Source organism: Rhyacophila brunnea, unplaced genomic scaffold, assembly GCF_057557595.1.
Source record: "Rhyacophila brunnea isolate RB1 unplaced genomic scaffold, BYU_Rbru_1.0 scaffold_2, whole genome shotgun sequence".
In the NCBI taxonomy this organism is placed as follows: Eukaryota; Metazoa; Arthropoda; class Insecta; order Trichoptera; family Rhyacophilidae; genus Rhyacophila; species Rhyacophila brunnea.
The window spans coordinates 49,741,295-49,758,732 of NW_028232859.1; the positions used below are offsets into that span (position 1 = coordinate 49,741,295).

A 17,438-nucleotide genomic window follows, 5' to 3' on the forward strand; every position below is an offset into this window, starting at 1 on the left:
TTCATATCATACATATCGATACATGATTAATTCATTTTAACCCATTAAATATAGTGTATAGTAATGCAGGACATACCACCTGCGATACAGCATTAATAATTGAGGATTGTGGCAAAATTTTAGCTAAAATCAATGTAATATTAATCGCATAAAATTATATATACATAAGTAGTGTTTCCCCCATAGATAGAAGTTAGATATTTTTTATACATATTTGTGTAATTTTTTGTATAGAACAATGAACAACTTAATAATAATATAATAGTAGTCCCCGGTAAATAAATTGCCATGAAAGAATGCACGAGAGAATCCTTTTCCGATACGATAATTCATTTACAAGAGACTACAAGAAACAATAACATAGTCTCAGGTTTAAATAGAATTTCATAAATCCTACATTGCGTGAAGATTATCAATTACACATCAGTGTTTCTTTTCTAGGGATACGTGGCAATAATTGTTAGTATTTTTTGTATCATAATTTAGCTTTGACTGTGTATAAATATTTGAGGTTTTATAAAGCATTAAAAACATGCCTCTATGCCAAAAAAATACAGCATGCCCAACTTTTTTTCTTGAAAAGCAGCACTGCTATGTACTTAATAAGAAATCAATGGAAAATGTTATAATATCGTCGGTCCCTATTAAAAAAGTCGGATCTGAAATTTTGTCATTTTCGGATTATTACGTAAAAGTTATTTAAACACTTTAAACATTTATACCACAATCACAGTTTTTTTTGTTTGTTTGAAAAATTTCGAGATACTCAAGTTAAAAATGACGGATCTACCGAGAGTGTCCGAATAACAATGTCGGTTCTTACCAACCGACATTGTTGGCTGGGCGTGGGTGAGCAAGATGCGTCGGATCTGACAGTTGCTGCTATGTTCACCGGACAGACAGATGCTTTTATAAACGTTTAGAAAAGTTTCTATAACCCGTATTTTTATTCATTATGGCAAGCAATAGGTCACAAAGGATATTTGATGAAACATCTTTGATTGCTCATACTGAAAAATAGCATTTTGCAGATCCAACTTTTTTAATAGGGACCGACGATATCATAATAGGGAAAGTAATATTATATAATACAGTTGAACTTGGTTATTATGAGGAAAATGGGGCCGACTGAATTTGCTCGTTATAAGCATTACTCGTTATATCATTATAGAACATTTTTTACACCACGTTCTATTTAGGCATAGAACATAAAAAATCTGAAAACCATCGTAAAAATCCCCGAAACAAGCATGGCATGCATAAAATACAAAAGAAGTTGTTTATTGTAATGAAGTGCTGAGTCGCCAGCGCTGGTAGATACCTACTGACTTCACAAAGCTTGGATTTTTTACATGCAATTTCAACCATATGCATAGATACTTTTTCAATGTTGTCGGCGAAAACACCAATTAGGTACCGACTTAGACACTTAACTAGTGTCATACACATAATGCGATCCCGGCGGTATCGGTCTAGTTAACTACCCGGTCGGATTTTATTGCTTAGGGTCGAAAATGTTGTTTTTAAACAATCGACACATTAACAGTTTTGCTCGGTATACCCAAGAAGTAGCTCGTTATAAAAGTGAATAAATGTATGGAGAAAATCATAAACTAAAATGTCAACGAATGTTTCCTCATTACATCCAAGATCTCGCTATTTCCGTGATCGTAATAACCAAGTTCGACTGTAATATGGAACCTCTTCAGATCCGTAATAAAAAAAAACATTTACAGGCTTGCTCTACAACAAAAAGATTATAATATGTTAGTGTACAGTTAGTAAAATAATTCTAAAACTTTCAACGTGATTGAGAAGAAAAGAAGAAAAGAAAATTACATCAATTAATATTTTAAAAGATTAGATTTCCACGTAAACGAAATATTTTCAAGAAATGCACTTCCAATATCAAATTACAAACACTAACATACACCTTGTTGTGCGCATGTACGAAGTGATGACAGGAATGAGTTGGGCTACGAACTGTCGACGTTGGGCTTCGTGAGAGTGAGCCCCACCCACACCGCCCCCACCGCACCCAGCACAACCAGAACTACCACCACCACCACTACCACTACCACTACCACCACTACTACTCCTCCCCCCGCCACCAGGCCCCCCCTGCAAAGGTACTACAAAGCACAGACTGGCCGATACACATGGATCGCTCTGTCAATCGAAACTCTCCATTTCACATCACTTCATTATATAGAGATCTTCTTCTGTTTGTCATCTCTCATCTGTCAATTTGTAACACGATTTAATAAAAACACAAAAAAGAACAGGTTATACTTCTTTGGCGTAACAAAACTTGTGATAACCTAGATTGTTCGACTAGCTCTTAATTATCTTGTTAAATTTCACACTCAAGAAAAAGGCCGCTTATTGGTGCGCCGTTGGTTTATTTCTATACAATTTAACTTATATTAGGTACTAAATTATATAATTATTTCTCGTTGTTTTATTTTTAAAGTAACAACTGTCACTCTGACGTTTAATTGTTTGTCTACGTAAGGAATTGCAAATGGCCGACAATCATTTCGTTACCTAGGCAACAGAACAATTCTACTATCAAACTTGTGTTTGTATATAGCCGACTGACTCGCAGGTAACTTCATACTGTCGCGCACTTTCGTAACGGTGTGCGTGCGCAGCTCTCAATTTCACTCTCTACCAAACGCCCCAAAAGAAATAACTTTAAATTACTTATTACTATTACTTAAATAATTATTAAAATACTTTTAATTATAAAGTAATATTTTATTTTCAATCAAAATTAAGTGCTTTTTAAGATTGACAGCTACGCACGCAATAGGACTATTCAAATTTAATGCCAAACAGCATGTTTGGCTTTGGCTCCACATAAATAAATAATGGAATACTCTTTCTACCAGTTGAAGTTCAGGATATCTGGTTAAATTGGATCAAAATCTTAATCGCAGACTTTTTTTATTCATTTGAGAATTCCATTATGTTCTTATCCGGTTCTATGCCTGAGGCCATGATTGACAGGCCGCACATACAAATTCCGTGAGCCATCTCGTCCGACTTTAAACTCAAATTACTAGCCGCTGTCGATTGATTTGCATAATCTAAAAAATTAAACACACAGTGACATCTATTTGAATAATTATGAATACTAAACCACAAGTAATCGGCATTACAGCGATTTTAGTAAAAGCTTCGCTCTACATTCAATGTGTCATTAAAAATCTGCGGCCTGTCAGATACTGCATTGTAATATCGTGAGGCATAGACAAGGTTGTTAACATTTCTCAAATTTGACAATAATATGAATCTAGGTACCAAAGCTAGTACTTTATTTGATACAAATTACATTGAAAGTAGCCTAAAGTAATTATTAATAATAAAAATGTGGAAACATTTCCAATAGTATATACATAACCAATGTGATTGGTTTTAAGTACTAATTTCATACAAAAGTGAATAATACTGGTACATAATTATTATGATCGAATTTCTTTAAATCAAAATTTGTTATGTACATATTTGACTTGTAAAGACGGTGTTATAACGTCACTGTTGTAGTAATTAATAAACAAGAATAGGCTACACTAAGATAGATTTTTCTCTGTTCATATTATTATGGCAATTTTATTGATAATTGATAAATTGATAATATGATAAAGAAAAGAACAGTCAGATTACATCGTGGTTTCTACTCTACTGAGTTTGATAAAGAAGGAGATCTCTATGTCATGTTAAAAATAATTTTAGCTTGTAAAATGAATTGCTTATTCATTATTTACAATATTCAGTCGTTTTTATGATAGATAAATAGTATTGTATCATTAAAATGGCTTGCTTCAACTGCTTTTTGCTGTAATTATGTGTTCCTATTGCTTGTCAATGTGCTCAATTTAGCCTGCTTTTGTAGTATCTTATATCAATCTGTCGCTCTCTGCTGATAGGAAAGCCGATATTGATGTCTTGACAATAAGACGACATCCACATAAGTCATAACTCTTCATCCGTTCATCCCATCCTCACTTGTAATTATTATTATACATTTAGAATTACCTATTTTATTTACAGACATACCTACTTACATGTTATTGATCCTTCAATGTAATTATTACTAATGGTGCCGATTGGCTCAATGTCTACCCAGGGTATAAACATAAAAAGGACTGCATATTTTTAGGATGGTATTGTTTTCAACGAAGCAGATAACACTAAAAATGTCTACATTGGTGATTTAACACTAACCCATGATGTAGTGGTCTTCCATTAAAATTATTTTAAAACATGGCATTTGTATGATTTAATTTAACATCAATAAGATTAATTGATGCGCCTGATATATTTTCACTCCTTGTTTAGGAATCGTTCATGGTTTAATTTTCCATCCGGCTAATGCCCAAAGTGAACAATTATTTCATACTCTTTTTCTTGTCAGTGACAGAAAAAGCTTTGGGAATGTCAATCATCGGACATTTCATTTTTGTTTTAACAGATCAACAACCGGTGAAAGCTTTAAAGGAAATCTCATTCCCCCGACTGAACGACCCAAACCCATTACGGTGACGACTCCCTCTCCCCGTTTCAGTAGTCGGTTCAGAGCCGAAGATTCCCCTTCCTCCTCACCGCAGCCTTTCTCCCCCACTCGCAGGACCCACACTTCTATCAAACGGACGAGCATTGACACTTTCCAAACGCCCTCCCCTGACATTGTTTCCCCTCCCAATTTGAACGGTGACCAAACTAATACTGAACAGCCTAAAAACGCTTCCCAAATTGAAACCCCCGTGGTGAAAGCAAACACATCCCGCTTCTTATCACTCTCGACAGGATTCTCTTTTAAACAGGATGATGACGACACCGGAGATGAACAGAGCCAACAGGTTTCTCAAGTCATTAAAACTCCCACAATCGTAGCCTTTGATGATTCGAATAAATCTCAATCGGAAGATAATGATTCATCTAAAACTGTTCCCCAAACAATTTCATTCAAAGTAAATGAGTTGCCCGTCGTTGAAGATACAAAGGAAGATCACAAATCTACTGAGACGAGTCAATTAAATGTCATTGATGTTTTGACGACTGAAAGACCCGCATCGATCTCTTTCTTGATAGAAAATCTCCCTAAACCGGGAGAAAAACCTATTCTTATACAATTAAAATCCCACACAGGTCAAAGAACTCACGGTCCGAGAATCGATTCTGATGATATCGTGCCCATCTACAATCGACCGTTCAGAGTTGTCGAAACTCAAACGCCGAAAACGTTTGAATTCTTCAATTCCCTTCCTGAACCGCAGGATAAGCCAATCATAATAGAGAATGAAACGACGACCGAAGAAGATAAAAGCGTACACTCGCCCAAAGTTTATCTGAAAACAGTAATAAAAAGGCCGGCACCTCTGCTTTTAGACATTACAGCTGACAGAGAACCGATTAAGCCGTCAGATAGTGATGAATCTGATTCTATTTTGTCATTTTTAAGACAACCTTATATGTTCAGACAGATCGATTCTAAAAACAACACAAAACAGAAAATTAAAAACAGTGATGATAACCAACGTAACAACAATCTTGACGCTTTACCCAACAGTCTCTCCCGAAGAAAGATATTCAGAGATATATTCAACGCGAAGACAGACAGTACTCCTTCCCACCAGCCTCACGTGTCCCCGTTTAAGAGTTTGGAAAATTTAAGGCGCGACGGAGAGAAATCTCCGAGCACCACGCAGGTCCCCAGAACCAGTACACTGTCTCGGGGAACATTCCCAACCCATCCCATAGATATCGGCCAATCGGCCGAGAATGACTTTGCATCTACTTTTTTCATCAGATCGCGACAACCCGCCTTTCACAAATTCTCCACTTCAACTGAATTGCCTAGCACAAATAGTTTGATGAGATCCAGAAAGAGGTTGCCGGTCAATCCAACAGTGACTGAAAATCCCAAACAGATCGATCATGATATTGATGCAATCGAGACGACAACGGCAGAAAATAGTTACGAAAATAACAATAAGCAATTCAAGTTCGATAAAACTACAACAACCATCGGAAGAGAAATCGACAGGCCTCCCCCATTTTATTTCTTCAAGAATAAGGAGAGCACCACTCCCAAAACTATCAGCAAGAAAAGTGAATTGATATCTTCATTCAACGAAGCTCTCGCTGTTAAAGTGGATTCTAGAGAAGCTTCCGGAAACAAGAAGAAGGATTACGAAGATAAAATAAACACGTCTTCGACTTTTGGAAGTTATGAAGTCCCCAGTTTTGAAAAGAGTAAAAATAAATACAACGGTTTTGTGAGACGCACCACTCAAAAGACTACCGTCCCTCCCACTGAAGTTTCCATTACGGAAAGAGTAGATTCTCTGTGGGATGTCAAAATTGACGATGATGTTTTCGGAGAAGCAGAAGAAGAAAAAGAGGAATATAAAGAACCGGTTATCAAATTCGCGAGTGCGGCTTTCGATATACCCGAATCTGCTATTCCCGTTTACGACAATAGAAGATTTAACAGAACGAGACAGAGTCAATTCACCACAGTCTCGGAAATCGACTCCGCTGAAATATCATCAACGTTAGAAACACCGCAGCGACTGTTGGGAGGTTTCAAGCTGAACACTAATAATGACGCTACTGACAATCTGAACACAATCGATGCAGTTTCCGAATTGCCGAAGAGTTTACCCTCCCCCAGACTAGACTTGAACATTAGACACTCGACAGAGAGAGACGAAACGGACAAAACGACAACCGTACCGACTGAAACCACGACGACTCGCCCCCCGCTCGGTCCCACCCCCTCTTCGCCCCCCGCCCCGACCGCGCCCGCGCCCAGCCGTGCCCTGCGCGTCAACGCAGCCATCAAGGCTATGACGTCAGCGCTGTCCGCCGGCCGAAGAAGTCTTTCTCCGCCCAAATGCACAGACAACAGTCTGCAAAACCCAAAATGCAACGAAATAAAATTGCAGAGGTACAGACAGTTTTAAAGCGAGCATTTAAGCTTTCTCTTTCATTAAACCAAACCTTCCTTTGGGGGGCGGGCCTCTCCTGCCCCACGTAGCTTTCCTGCAACTATCGATCGGGAGAATCCGGGTGAAGGTCTACTGTCGACTGGTCCAAACTTCAAACGAGTCGCTCTGTGTCTCTAATATGTTGAATTATAACTAGCATGTTACTCTTTCTTAATAATTTGCAAATGATTCTCTGATATTAATTCACCCTTCCTTTTTTTCACCCTTCTTCTGCGCTTCTTTCTTACTTACTATTTGGGGGACAAAACGATTCTGCCGACGCCAACCTCGTACGAGCTTCTTCATTCCGCGAAAACTTTTACAATACTGACCTCCGACCTCTGACCTTGATAATTGACTGTGACATCCGTCCAACCGCCGTCTAGAAAGAATGAGAAGCCATTCCTGAAAGCTTAATATCCACATCCGAGCTGTACTACCGAAACTTGACAATACGATCACCTAGGACTGACCGAATACGACTCACATGTTCCTCAAAACAATCAATAATATGCACCACCATTTTCAGTTATTTTCGATAGGTAGAAAGCACATTCAGTCGTTGAATAACGTAGAAATAATCACAGTAGTTTAATCAACATTTACTAAGCCACATTCTAACATAACCTCAAATATAATTCCATCCAGTTGTCACCTAATGTGACACATTCGTTCAGCATCTCTTCGTTTCGAATAGATGATCGACATCACAAAGAGATGTTCAGTATTTTTAGCTGCTTAAGCATTTTCATTGCATAGTGCGGAGCTTAAAATTTACACTCTCTTTGCGCATATAAATGTACAATGATTTAATGATGATCTCCCCAGAACTAATACTCGAGGCCGAGGAAGCGCCCATTACTCCACGGCCAGTGGTGGAGAACAAGCAGCCAACGCGAACTCCAATCGTGGAACTCCACCCCCGTATGTTATTTTATCCATATTATTTTCATAACATAATTTTTTGGCTAGCGTTTCTGAAGTACCCATCGAATCTTGCCGATATTCAGCCTAAAAGAATACTCTGTTTTCCAGGCGCGTTCGTCCCACTCTCAAGCCTTCCACATCGATCGTATCGAAGGCTGCAGAGTTTGTAGACATCTACCGATTCCCTCCCCGGAGGCCCGATACCGTTTACCCCACACCCCAAGTTGACAAGACCGCCGCCAAGTGCCGTAAAGATGTTTGCCTTCTGCCCGATTGCTCGTGCGGTGGAAAGGACATTCCTGGTAAGATATCAACCGTGATGCTTCATCAACATTTTACACTAATTATAATATAATTATGCACATACACACACACATACATATATGCGAGTTCATTTAATGTATGATGTGGTACATATTTAAAAATTGCACTAGCTTCAGTTGTGTATTTAAAAACATTTTAATTAAAAAAAAACCATATTATAACTCTATTAGTAATATTTTGTATTATAATTTACTTATGATATGTTTCAACAGGTCAACATGTTTCTTGAGTTTGCAGTGAACATTTTAATATGAAAATAATAAATAATATAAACTTTTGTAGAATGCAATGTTCACCAAAAATTTAGAATTGCTTAAATATATTTACATCAGTCTCGGATTCTTTCAGCATCGCCAAATTTATTATTTTACTAAATCGGGATTACCGATTTAAAAAATTGGGATTTAGGAGCAAAAAGCGAGACAACCTAAAAAACGCATAGTTCAATATTTCTAATGTTTATTTCTAAAATATCAATCATAAATTACATAACACAAACTACAAAACTCTATATCTATCAAAATAATAATATTAAACAATATTTTTTCCCGACACTCGCCTATTTGTACCTGTCTGAAAATTTTACATCCTGAAGAGTTTTTTTCTGCCACTTAATGTATTTGTAAAATTCAGCACATGAGTATATCATATTGAATTGAATAAGTAATTCCGATTTTATCAAGTCATTAGAACATCTGTTTCTTGCATCTGACCATTTTAAATTCATCTGAGAAAATACACATTCAGTACATATTACAATAGCAATTAGATGTTGGTATGCTTAAAATAAATGAAATTACTGTGTAAACACATCTGCATGCATCCATCATGTTCTTTTATCTTAACCTAAGCGTCTTATCTGTTGTCTTAAAAAACAGGACATCAGGCAATGCTCATTCTTATGCATAATGATAACATGGTCATGAAAATTTAGAATATTGATGCTCCACAGCGTATATTACCAAAAAATATATTGGTACCTTGTTAAAAAAAAAATATTATGTTGATTCAAATGCTGGAGGTAGGTGTAATGTTTAATGTGCATTTGTTAACTGTTTCTAAAGCGAATTGTTGAAAAAATTCAGGAGGTTTACCGGTCGAGCAGGTGCCTCAAATGGTCCTCATGACGTTTGACGACGCGGTGAACGATTTAAACAAAGCAACCTATGTGGAACTGTTTGAGCAGGGACGGGTGAACCCCAACAGTTGTCCCATATCGGCCACGTTCTATGTGTCCCACGAGTGGACGGACTATAGCCAGGTGCAAAATCTATACGCGGACGGCCACGAGATGGCATCGCACACAGTATCGTAAGTCCATTAAACAAAACCCGATGCTGAACTCTTCGATGCATCTGCTACGATTTGTTTTTTTTCTATCGGTGATTTGAATTACTGTACAACATATGCGAAGAAACATATGTGACCATTGGCCGTTGTGTCCTGGCTGTGTTTAACATGTTTTTCTTTTAATAATTACTAAACTACATTATTTTTGCACTGTTGAAATTTATATTGCATTGGAATTATTATTGATTTCTTTATTGAGCTAGGTATTGCATTAAAACTATTATTAATTGTTACTGTTATCATTAACAGTTACAGTTATGATAGCATTGATATGCAAACTATTATAATCTATGATCTGTATTATAGAATGTATAGATGGTAGGTACAGACAATTAATTCTGATTAATAATAATTTCATACTGTTGAAATTTTACTGATTCAATATTTTTAAATCCAATATAAATTTCAGTTTATGTTCAGATGTCGAGACCTCATTTTATTTTTATTTAACTAACAAATTATATGTTTTCTTTTTTTTCTCCTTCTTCTATTCGAACCCTCTATATTCTATTCTCTCATTGATATGCTTCCTTCACAATTGGCCTTTTATGCACTCACACGTAAATTTACGTACCTACTTTTAAAATTTCCCCATGGAACCTGACGCACGTCACGTAAAATTTGAAATTTCAATGCACGCCTTCATCCCCCGACGCACGACCCGCCCCAAACCTCAATACCAATAGGTGATATTCCCGTGGAGGAAGTGCCCCAGATGGTCCTTTTGACCTTTGACGACTCGGTGAACGACCTCAACAAGGGCCTGTACAGCGACCTCTTTGAGAAGGAGCGCGTTAACCCCAACGGATGCCCCATCTCCGCCACCTTCTACGTTTCCCACGAATGGACCGATTACTCCCAAGTCCAAAACCTTTACGCCGCCGGCCACGAGATGGCTTCCCATACTGTCTCGTGAGTTACAACAGCCATATCAATTTTACTCTCGCAAGGTTTTGATTTGAATCAAATGAAGATGTTAGCAAATATTTCCATCACGACTGATGAACATTCCGTATTCAGTTTTTGATAATATTACCTAATTTATAGGTATTACAATGATAAGATTGTGAATTCCACATCTTTTCTGGAAACTGATAAATCTATTCAAATTGGTTTGTGATTCAATTCAAAACCCTGCTTTGAAATGAAATTAATGAATACTTATGTCATTTATTAATCATTAATTGATAGTTTGCATGGTAGAACAGAACTCCATTTATAGGTAAAAAATAATATTTTTACCAAAAGAATAATCCATCATTATTAACTAAATTTGTACTCCAATAATACATAGAGAATAAATATACTGACCTGGCATGCGTGAAATATTTAGATTATAAAATATAAACTGTTTTAGAATGTCCCTAACCGCACGGAACAAATTCATACAAATTTATACCTATGAGAATGTTCTTCACTGAGGTATTCTACAATAATATAAAAATTACTTTAATAAACCTAACAAGCTTTCTGACATATTATTTATAAAAGCAATTTATCTAAGTACCTATCCACATAATAAGAAGCGGCTTCAAACATCAATAACGCAAACTGCTTTTCAATAATTAATTGAAATTTAATTATTAAATTACAATAAGAACAATCTAACCTTTAATCAATAAATAACATTTCAAGCTTCAGTATTAATTAAATTTCTAATATTGATAATAATTTTTATGTTTACTTGTTATCATAAAGTTTTTATTAATTAAGCTGGCATTTAAGAGGTAGAAGTTCATTATAATTTATTATTCTTTCTACTTGCGAGCTTTTTAAAAATCAAGGCTTTCCGCTGGTGAGATACTCAAAAGTGCCACGACTAGTCGGTAATTAAAAAAACTGATCGGTGACTGATGTTACTCTTTAGAAATTGAAATCGCAAAATTGTATAATTGTAACTTTCCGCTGAAATATTTGAACAGCCCGTATGACATTTCAGTTCAGTGTTGCCATGTCTACTGAAATGGTTGTGAGAAAATGAGGAAAATATGACTTTTAATCAAATCTACCGATTAGACCCGACTGTCTTAGTTTCTAACCGAATAGTATCTCGGTGACTAACATGTCGATAATATATAGTCGCGTCGCGTCTTCTTTGAGTATTTCCGTGATTTTGATATTAAATTTGTCATCATACCTACATTTTACTGATATAATTATTAATTTCACTATGGACAAACATATATTCAGATTATACATACAAAATTCATTAATTATTAAAACATTAACACAATATTATAACTTCATCTAAATCCATTACATGAAATTAAAAGTTAAGTTAATCATTGGCAATTTGCATTTGCATGTGAAACTTGTTCATCTAGATTTGTTTTGTTTTATAGAGATGTCGTTTCATTCAGCAGGTCAATCAAAATATGAATCAGACCGGAAGTTTAAGGGCAAAGTGTGCTATATTATTAAAAGCACGATTCAAGACACATTGCAACATATGCTTGCTCTTTGTTATTTTAGGGTTTCCCTGCTCGCTGAATGAAACCGCATCTTACTAATTAAATATTGATATATTTTAATTTACAGACACGAGTCTATAGATAAAAATATAAAATGAATTGGAAATATATAATATAATACTAATAGTTATGTCGGTTATGAAAACAGCCATAGCTTCGGAGAACAGTTCTCTCAAAAGAAATGGAACAGAGAAGTAGCCGGTCAGAGAGAGATCCTCGCGGCGTACGGGGGTGTCAAACTCGAAGACATCAAGGGCATGCGAGCGCCCTTCCTCTCCGTCGGCGGAAACAAGATGTTCAAGATGCTGTACGACTCCAACTTCACATACGACTCCTCCATGCCTGTCTATGAGAACAAACCTCCGAGCTGGCCATACACTCTGGACTACAAACTCTTCCACGACTGCATGATTCCGCCGTGCCCCACTAAATCTTATCCGGGTAATGAAATAACAAAATAATAAAATAATACTTGTTACTAAGTATCCAAACGAAATACTATTATTTTCACTTTATATGGATGTTTCATTCAATTTATTTATTAAACATAAGTTGTAACTCTCATTTCATTTTATCAATACTATCTGTATAAACAAAATAAAAAATAATATAAACTATTGAAAAAAAAACCAATCCTGGGATCGTCAGATTGTAATCTCGAAATCCCGGAATAAAAATTTTAGCTCGGGATTGAATTCCCTAGTTCCTACAGTATGATGGCTTAAGTTCTGTGTTCTTCCACTTGTGATCACACCTATAATCCTTTGCCAGCAATATATTATTTCAAAGACCACAACCACGAAGACGGTACATTTACATTTTTTTTGACACTGATTTTTTTATTATCTGCAGGTGTTTGGGAAGTTCCTATGGTGATGTGGCAAGATTTGAATGGAGGTCGCTGTTCTATGGGAGACGCGTGCAGCAATCCGCCGACTGCTGAAGGAGTTTACAAAATGCTCCTCAAAAACTTTGACAGACATTACACAACCAACAGGTATGTCAACAGATACAAGATATCTCGTCAAATGGTCCAAGTTCGCTATGCCAGATACGAGATATCTCGGTAGCACTAATAAGTCAGTCAAAACAAATATTTTCAAAATAGGACAAATACTGACATCTGTCGGAATGTTCCTAAAACATTTTACCATATTAGTTAATGATTTTACCATTGATTTACCTTGAATTTGTGTTAGTGTTACAACTGATATTTTAGAGATGTTGTAGTTTTTTGATGTTTTTTTCGCAAATTATATTTGGCCTGTTAGGTACTGCCAAGGCCTTTTTTACGGCAGCCAAAAATAGATGATGATCTATGAATTTTGGATTCAATTGCACACTGTATAATATTATATAATCCAATAAATCAATTCGTTATAATTTTAACGTTTTGTCTGTTGTTGTAATTGCAGAGCACCGTTCGGTCTATTCTACCACGCAGCTTGGTTCACACAAGCGCATCACAAAGAAGGATTCATCATGTTTTTGGATGCCATCAACGCAATGAAGGACGTATTCCTGGTGACGAACTGGCAAGCACTCCAGTGGGTGCGAGATCCCACGCCTATCTCGAGAATAAACTCTTTCCAGCCGTTCCAGTGTAATTACCAGGTCTGTACAGAATCAAAGCATTCTTTGGAACGGCTGTTTTCCTACTCTCTCATTTTAGTGTTATTATTATCATCAGCCAGGTCTCCATAGCTCCTTTCACTATTATCAGTCCCTAGTTCTTCGCTGCATACATGAGCACCGGTAGCACATATTAGTTCAACACACGTAAGACACAAAAGGAGGTCACACGCATCTGTGTACCCCTTCTATAATTTTCATAACACTGAGTACCCCGTCAAAAAAAAAATTAGTACATAAACAATATAATAGGAATAAACGAAAAATAAAATTCATTCATATTAAAATATAAATAAAATAAATAAAAGCTATTTTATAAATAACATTCATTATAATCAATAAGAATGATATAATTGTTAATGGAGACGACAGATCATTGTAACTTGGTTCCAACTTTAATCTGGATGCGGTTCCACATCCAAAAGCCACAAATGCTGATAAAGCAACTTCACATAGATATGAAGTTGGAAAAGGCAAGATGTATTTCAGGACTTTCTGTTAAAACTGGATACACATATTGCATTTGCAACTAGAATGATGTTAAAGTACACTCCATACATTTATTTTTCAAGAATCCGTCTGAATCTAACTCCAACAATTGCTCTTCTTCCGCATGCGATAAACTTTCTAGCATGGATGTTGTATTGATGTCGTATTAATGCTTGTGCTTAATGTGGTGCACCGCGTATCTCCACCAAACTCTTCCGGTACCCCAGGGGGTACACGTACCACACTTTGGGAAAGTTTGGGAAGTTTAGAAGATACTATTCAGTCGCCCAAATGCGCTCCATGCCAGTTTGGTTCTACAAGCAATCTCGTCATACATACAACCATCAATATTGATATTTGTTGTCTGAGATAGACGTAGTTATTGACGCACTCTATTTTTAGTGTATAAGAATTATTTTACAGTGCCCTAAAAATGTCGGTTCCGAGTAGCTAATTGAAAATTTTCTTTGCGCAGGATCGACCAAAGAGATGCAACAATCCGAAGGTGTGCAACCTGTGGCACAAATCGGGTGTGAGATACATGAGAACGTGCCAACCGTGCCCCGAGATTTACCCGTGGACGGGAAAGACAGGAATCAGATCATCACGAGTAGACAACGAAGTAGAAGAATAAATTAATCGATTCAAACCAAACTTTTATGAATCAACTGCCTGCAATAATTTAAGACGTGATACTACGATTTTTTAATTATTATTTCTTGTGACTTTCGTAAGTTTTTTTATACTCATCTTTAGCAATGTCGTAACTTGGCTTTATTTCTTATCGGTTACACACACTGTGGACGGCAACATTTTGGGTTTGAATGAACTTTTTCTCATGTTTTCGTCTAACTAAAAAATTCGACAAGTTCTTTTTAGTCAGACAGATGTACAAAACAAAAATAAAAGTTCTTTCAATGACACCGGTTAATGTTTATAACATGCTAGTTTTTTCTTAAACATATAACAGAAATATATATCGCCTTTCACATTCTAAAATCTAAATAATATATAATTAATTATGTTAGGTGTGTGTAAAATGTAGTGTCTATCCTGTCCTGTATTCAGAAATATTTAAATAGGCTTAATTTTCTTTTAATTTAACATACTTATTATTTTCTTGCCAAAAATTCTATTGAATTATGATGAACAAGATTTTTACGCATTGGAGCCATAAATAATAATATAATAATTGAGAACATTCCCAGAACTTAGACTGACACAATATTTAAAAATTAAATTTAGAAGTTAATTTTAAATTTGCCATGTTTATAAGATTTGCACATGCCTATAAAACTGTACGATATTCAATGTCTTCATTATGTAAACGACCTGCGGATATTATGATATGACGTATTATAAACTATTTTTTCGGCTCCTAATGTATTTTTTACATCATAATTATTATTGTTTTAGGTTGGCAATACTTAACTTAATTTATAAAGCTTAGAAAATTATGTAAAATATAGTTATTCTATAGCTATAAAATGAAAAATAAAAAAAAACATTTATTTATTCATTCTCTTCAATCATTGTCTATTTCAAATCTTAATAAATACTGTTCCCTAACAGTGATGATGATGTGTTACCATTGCTTATGACAGTAACATATAAGATCATATCTTAATTATTATTATCGAGTATTTAAAATATAGTTATTGCATAAAATAGCCATCAAATTAGATTAATTTATTCGATTTAAAATCTCTCCTTCGTTTCGAATGTGGCAGCCGGAATTGTGAAAAGTATTTTTGTAATTTTGTAGTCGTCAGTTTCGGTTGCAGCGTGACTCAACTTTTATTTGGCGCTGTAGAAGTGCCTTCTGACATCACAAATAGACAAACGCTATTTATATCGATTGCTTCGCAAAATTTACCGCGTGAAAAAAACTTGCACATAACATTTTTCGTCTTAAAAATGAAATAATGTTGTTTAGGTGTTTGACTACATCGAGTTATCACTACCTGATGTGGCACACACCCATACAACATTGAAACGTTAAAGTTTCAAAGAATAATACGAAGTCCTATATCTCAAAAATAATTATTATTCACAAACGCAATTTTTTTAAATGGCGACAAACATCTTTTGTAAATACTTGTATGGACATCAATTCTTAAAAGATGCCAAAAAATTACCGCACTGTTAAAAATAATATCTATGAATTAAGTTTCAGGAGTTTCATTATCTGTGTCTGCGAACGCATACTTTTTACAAATATTTCAGTAAAATGCCGAGGACTTTTAATTTTATTATTAATATATTTATTTTGAAAACTTTTCAATAAATGGTATAATATTCCATTTTACTGAGTTCGTATGACGGTCCTCGGCGGTGAAACTATTTTATTCTGTCAGAATTACTATGTAAATTACATACGCAATTTAAAATTTCTAGAATCGGTTTAAAGATTCAAGAAGCCACCGTATTATGGATACTCCATCAGTATTTATAAGCTGAAATTGTGAATAGATTTTAAATAGAGATTACTAGATTTAATTTTAAGCTTAGGGTTTTTACCTTAGTAAGTATTTAAGATTAAAATAAAAATTCTCAATGTCATTTTGCTACGAATTTCATTAAGCATTTTTTACGAGCCTTAAGGGAATTTACAAAACAGTTTCGTTTGCAAATTCAATGTGTAAATTATTAGATTTTACTGTTTACTTTGTATGAAACCAGTGAGTGATAATAAATTCCTACATTATGAAAAAACAATTAAGAATATTTTTATTATAAAACTGACTGTCTACCTTCCCCCGACTCCTTTGCAGATGGATCGACTGATAGTTAACAATCAACCCTCATAATAAATACCATCATGAAACGCATCAGCGATATACTATCCAGTATCAATACTGAATTCAGCGATCTACCACACTCTTCCATTATAATTCTTCAACATGAACAGATGTATTATATTTGACTGAACACTGAGACGTTATAAATTAAACAACACTAAGACCCATTTCACACGGGACGCCTGTGGCAAGCCACCAGCGTGGTGAGATATTTACACATAACTGAATGGGCGCATCCATACAGGGACATACGAGTGTCGCGTTCATTTATATGTAAATGCGGAATCCACAGGTGTCCGGCTGTGTCCGGTGTGAAACGGCTCTAATTGTGTTTCACCATCACAAAGAAACACTCAATTTCTCTTTTGTCATGAAAATTACAAATTTAGGTCGTCTTTTGGGTACTCATTGCACTCATCATCAAACTATTCTCATACTGCACAACG

At 35.5% G+C, this 17,438-nt stretch overlaps 1 protein-coding gene across 7 annotated transcripts in view; it reads left to right on the forward strand.

Annotated features, from left to right (window-relative positions):
• The window catches only part of Cda5 (Chitin deacetylase-like 5), a 256,043-nt gene extending 239,149 nt beyond the window's left edge, over positions 1-16,894 (forward strand). The window contains exons 8-16 of one of the 7 annotated variants that reach the window (XM_085947737.1): positions 1,956-2,129; positions 4,478-6,958; positions 7,827-7,922; positions 8,034-8,227; positions 9,335-9,560; positions 12,219-12,511; positions 12,923-13,067; positions 13,486-13,684; positions 14,667-16,894. In XM_085947737.1, the coding sequence (XP_085803863.1) occupies positions 1,956-2,129; positions 4,478-6,958; positions 7,827-7,922; positions 8,034-8,227; positions 9,335-9,560; positions 12,219-12,511; positions 12,923-13,067; positions 13,486-13,684; positions 14,667-14,825 (3,967 nt within the window). In that variant the 3' untranslated portion in view covers positions 14,826-16,894. Of the gene's footprint in view, positions 1-1,955; positions 2,130-4,477; positions 6,959-7,826; positions 7,923-8,033; positions 8,228-9,334; positions 9,561-10,285; positions 10,512-12,218; positions 12,512-12,922; positions 13,068-13,485; positions 13,685-14,666 lie in introns of all 7 variants that reach the window. The other 6 variants (XM_085947736.1, XM_085947738.1, XM_085947740.1 and 3 more) reach the window with 6 other exon arrangements.
• The last annotated feature ends 544 nt before the right edge of the window (positions 16,895-17,438 follow it).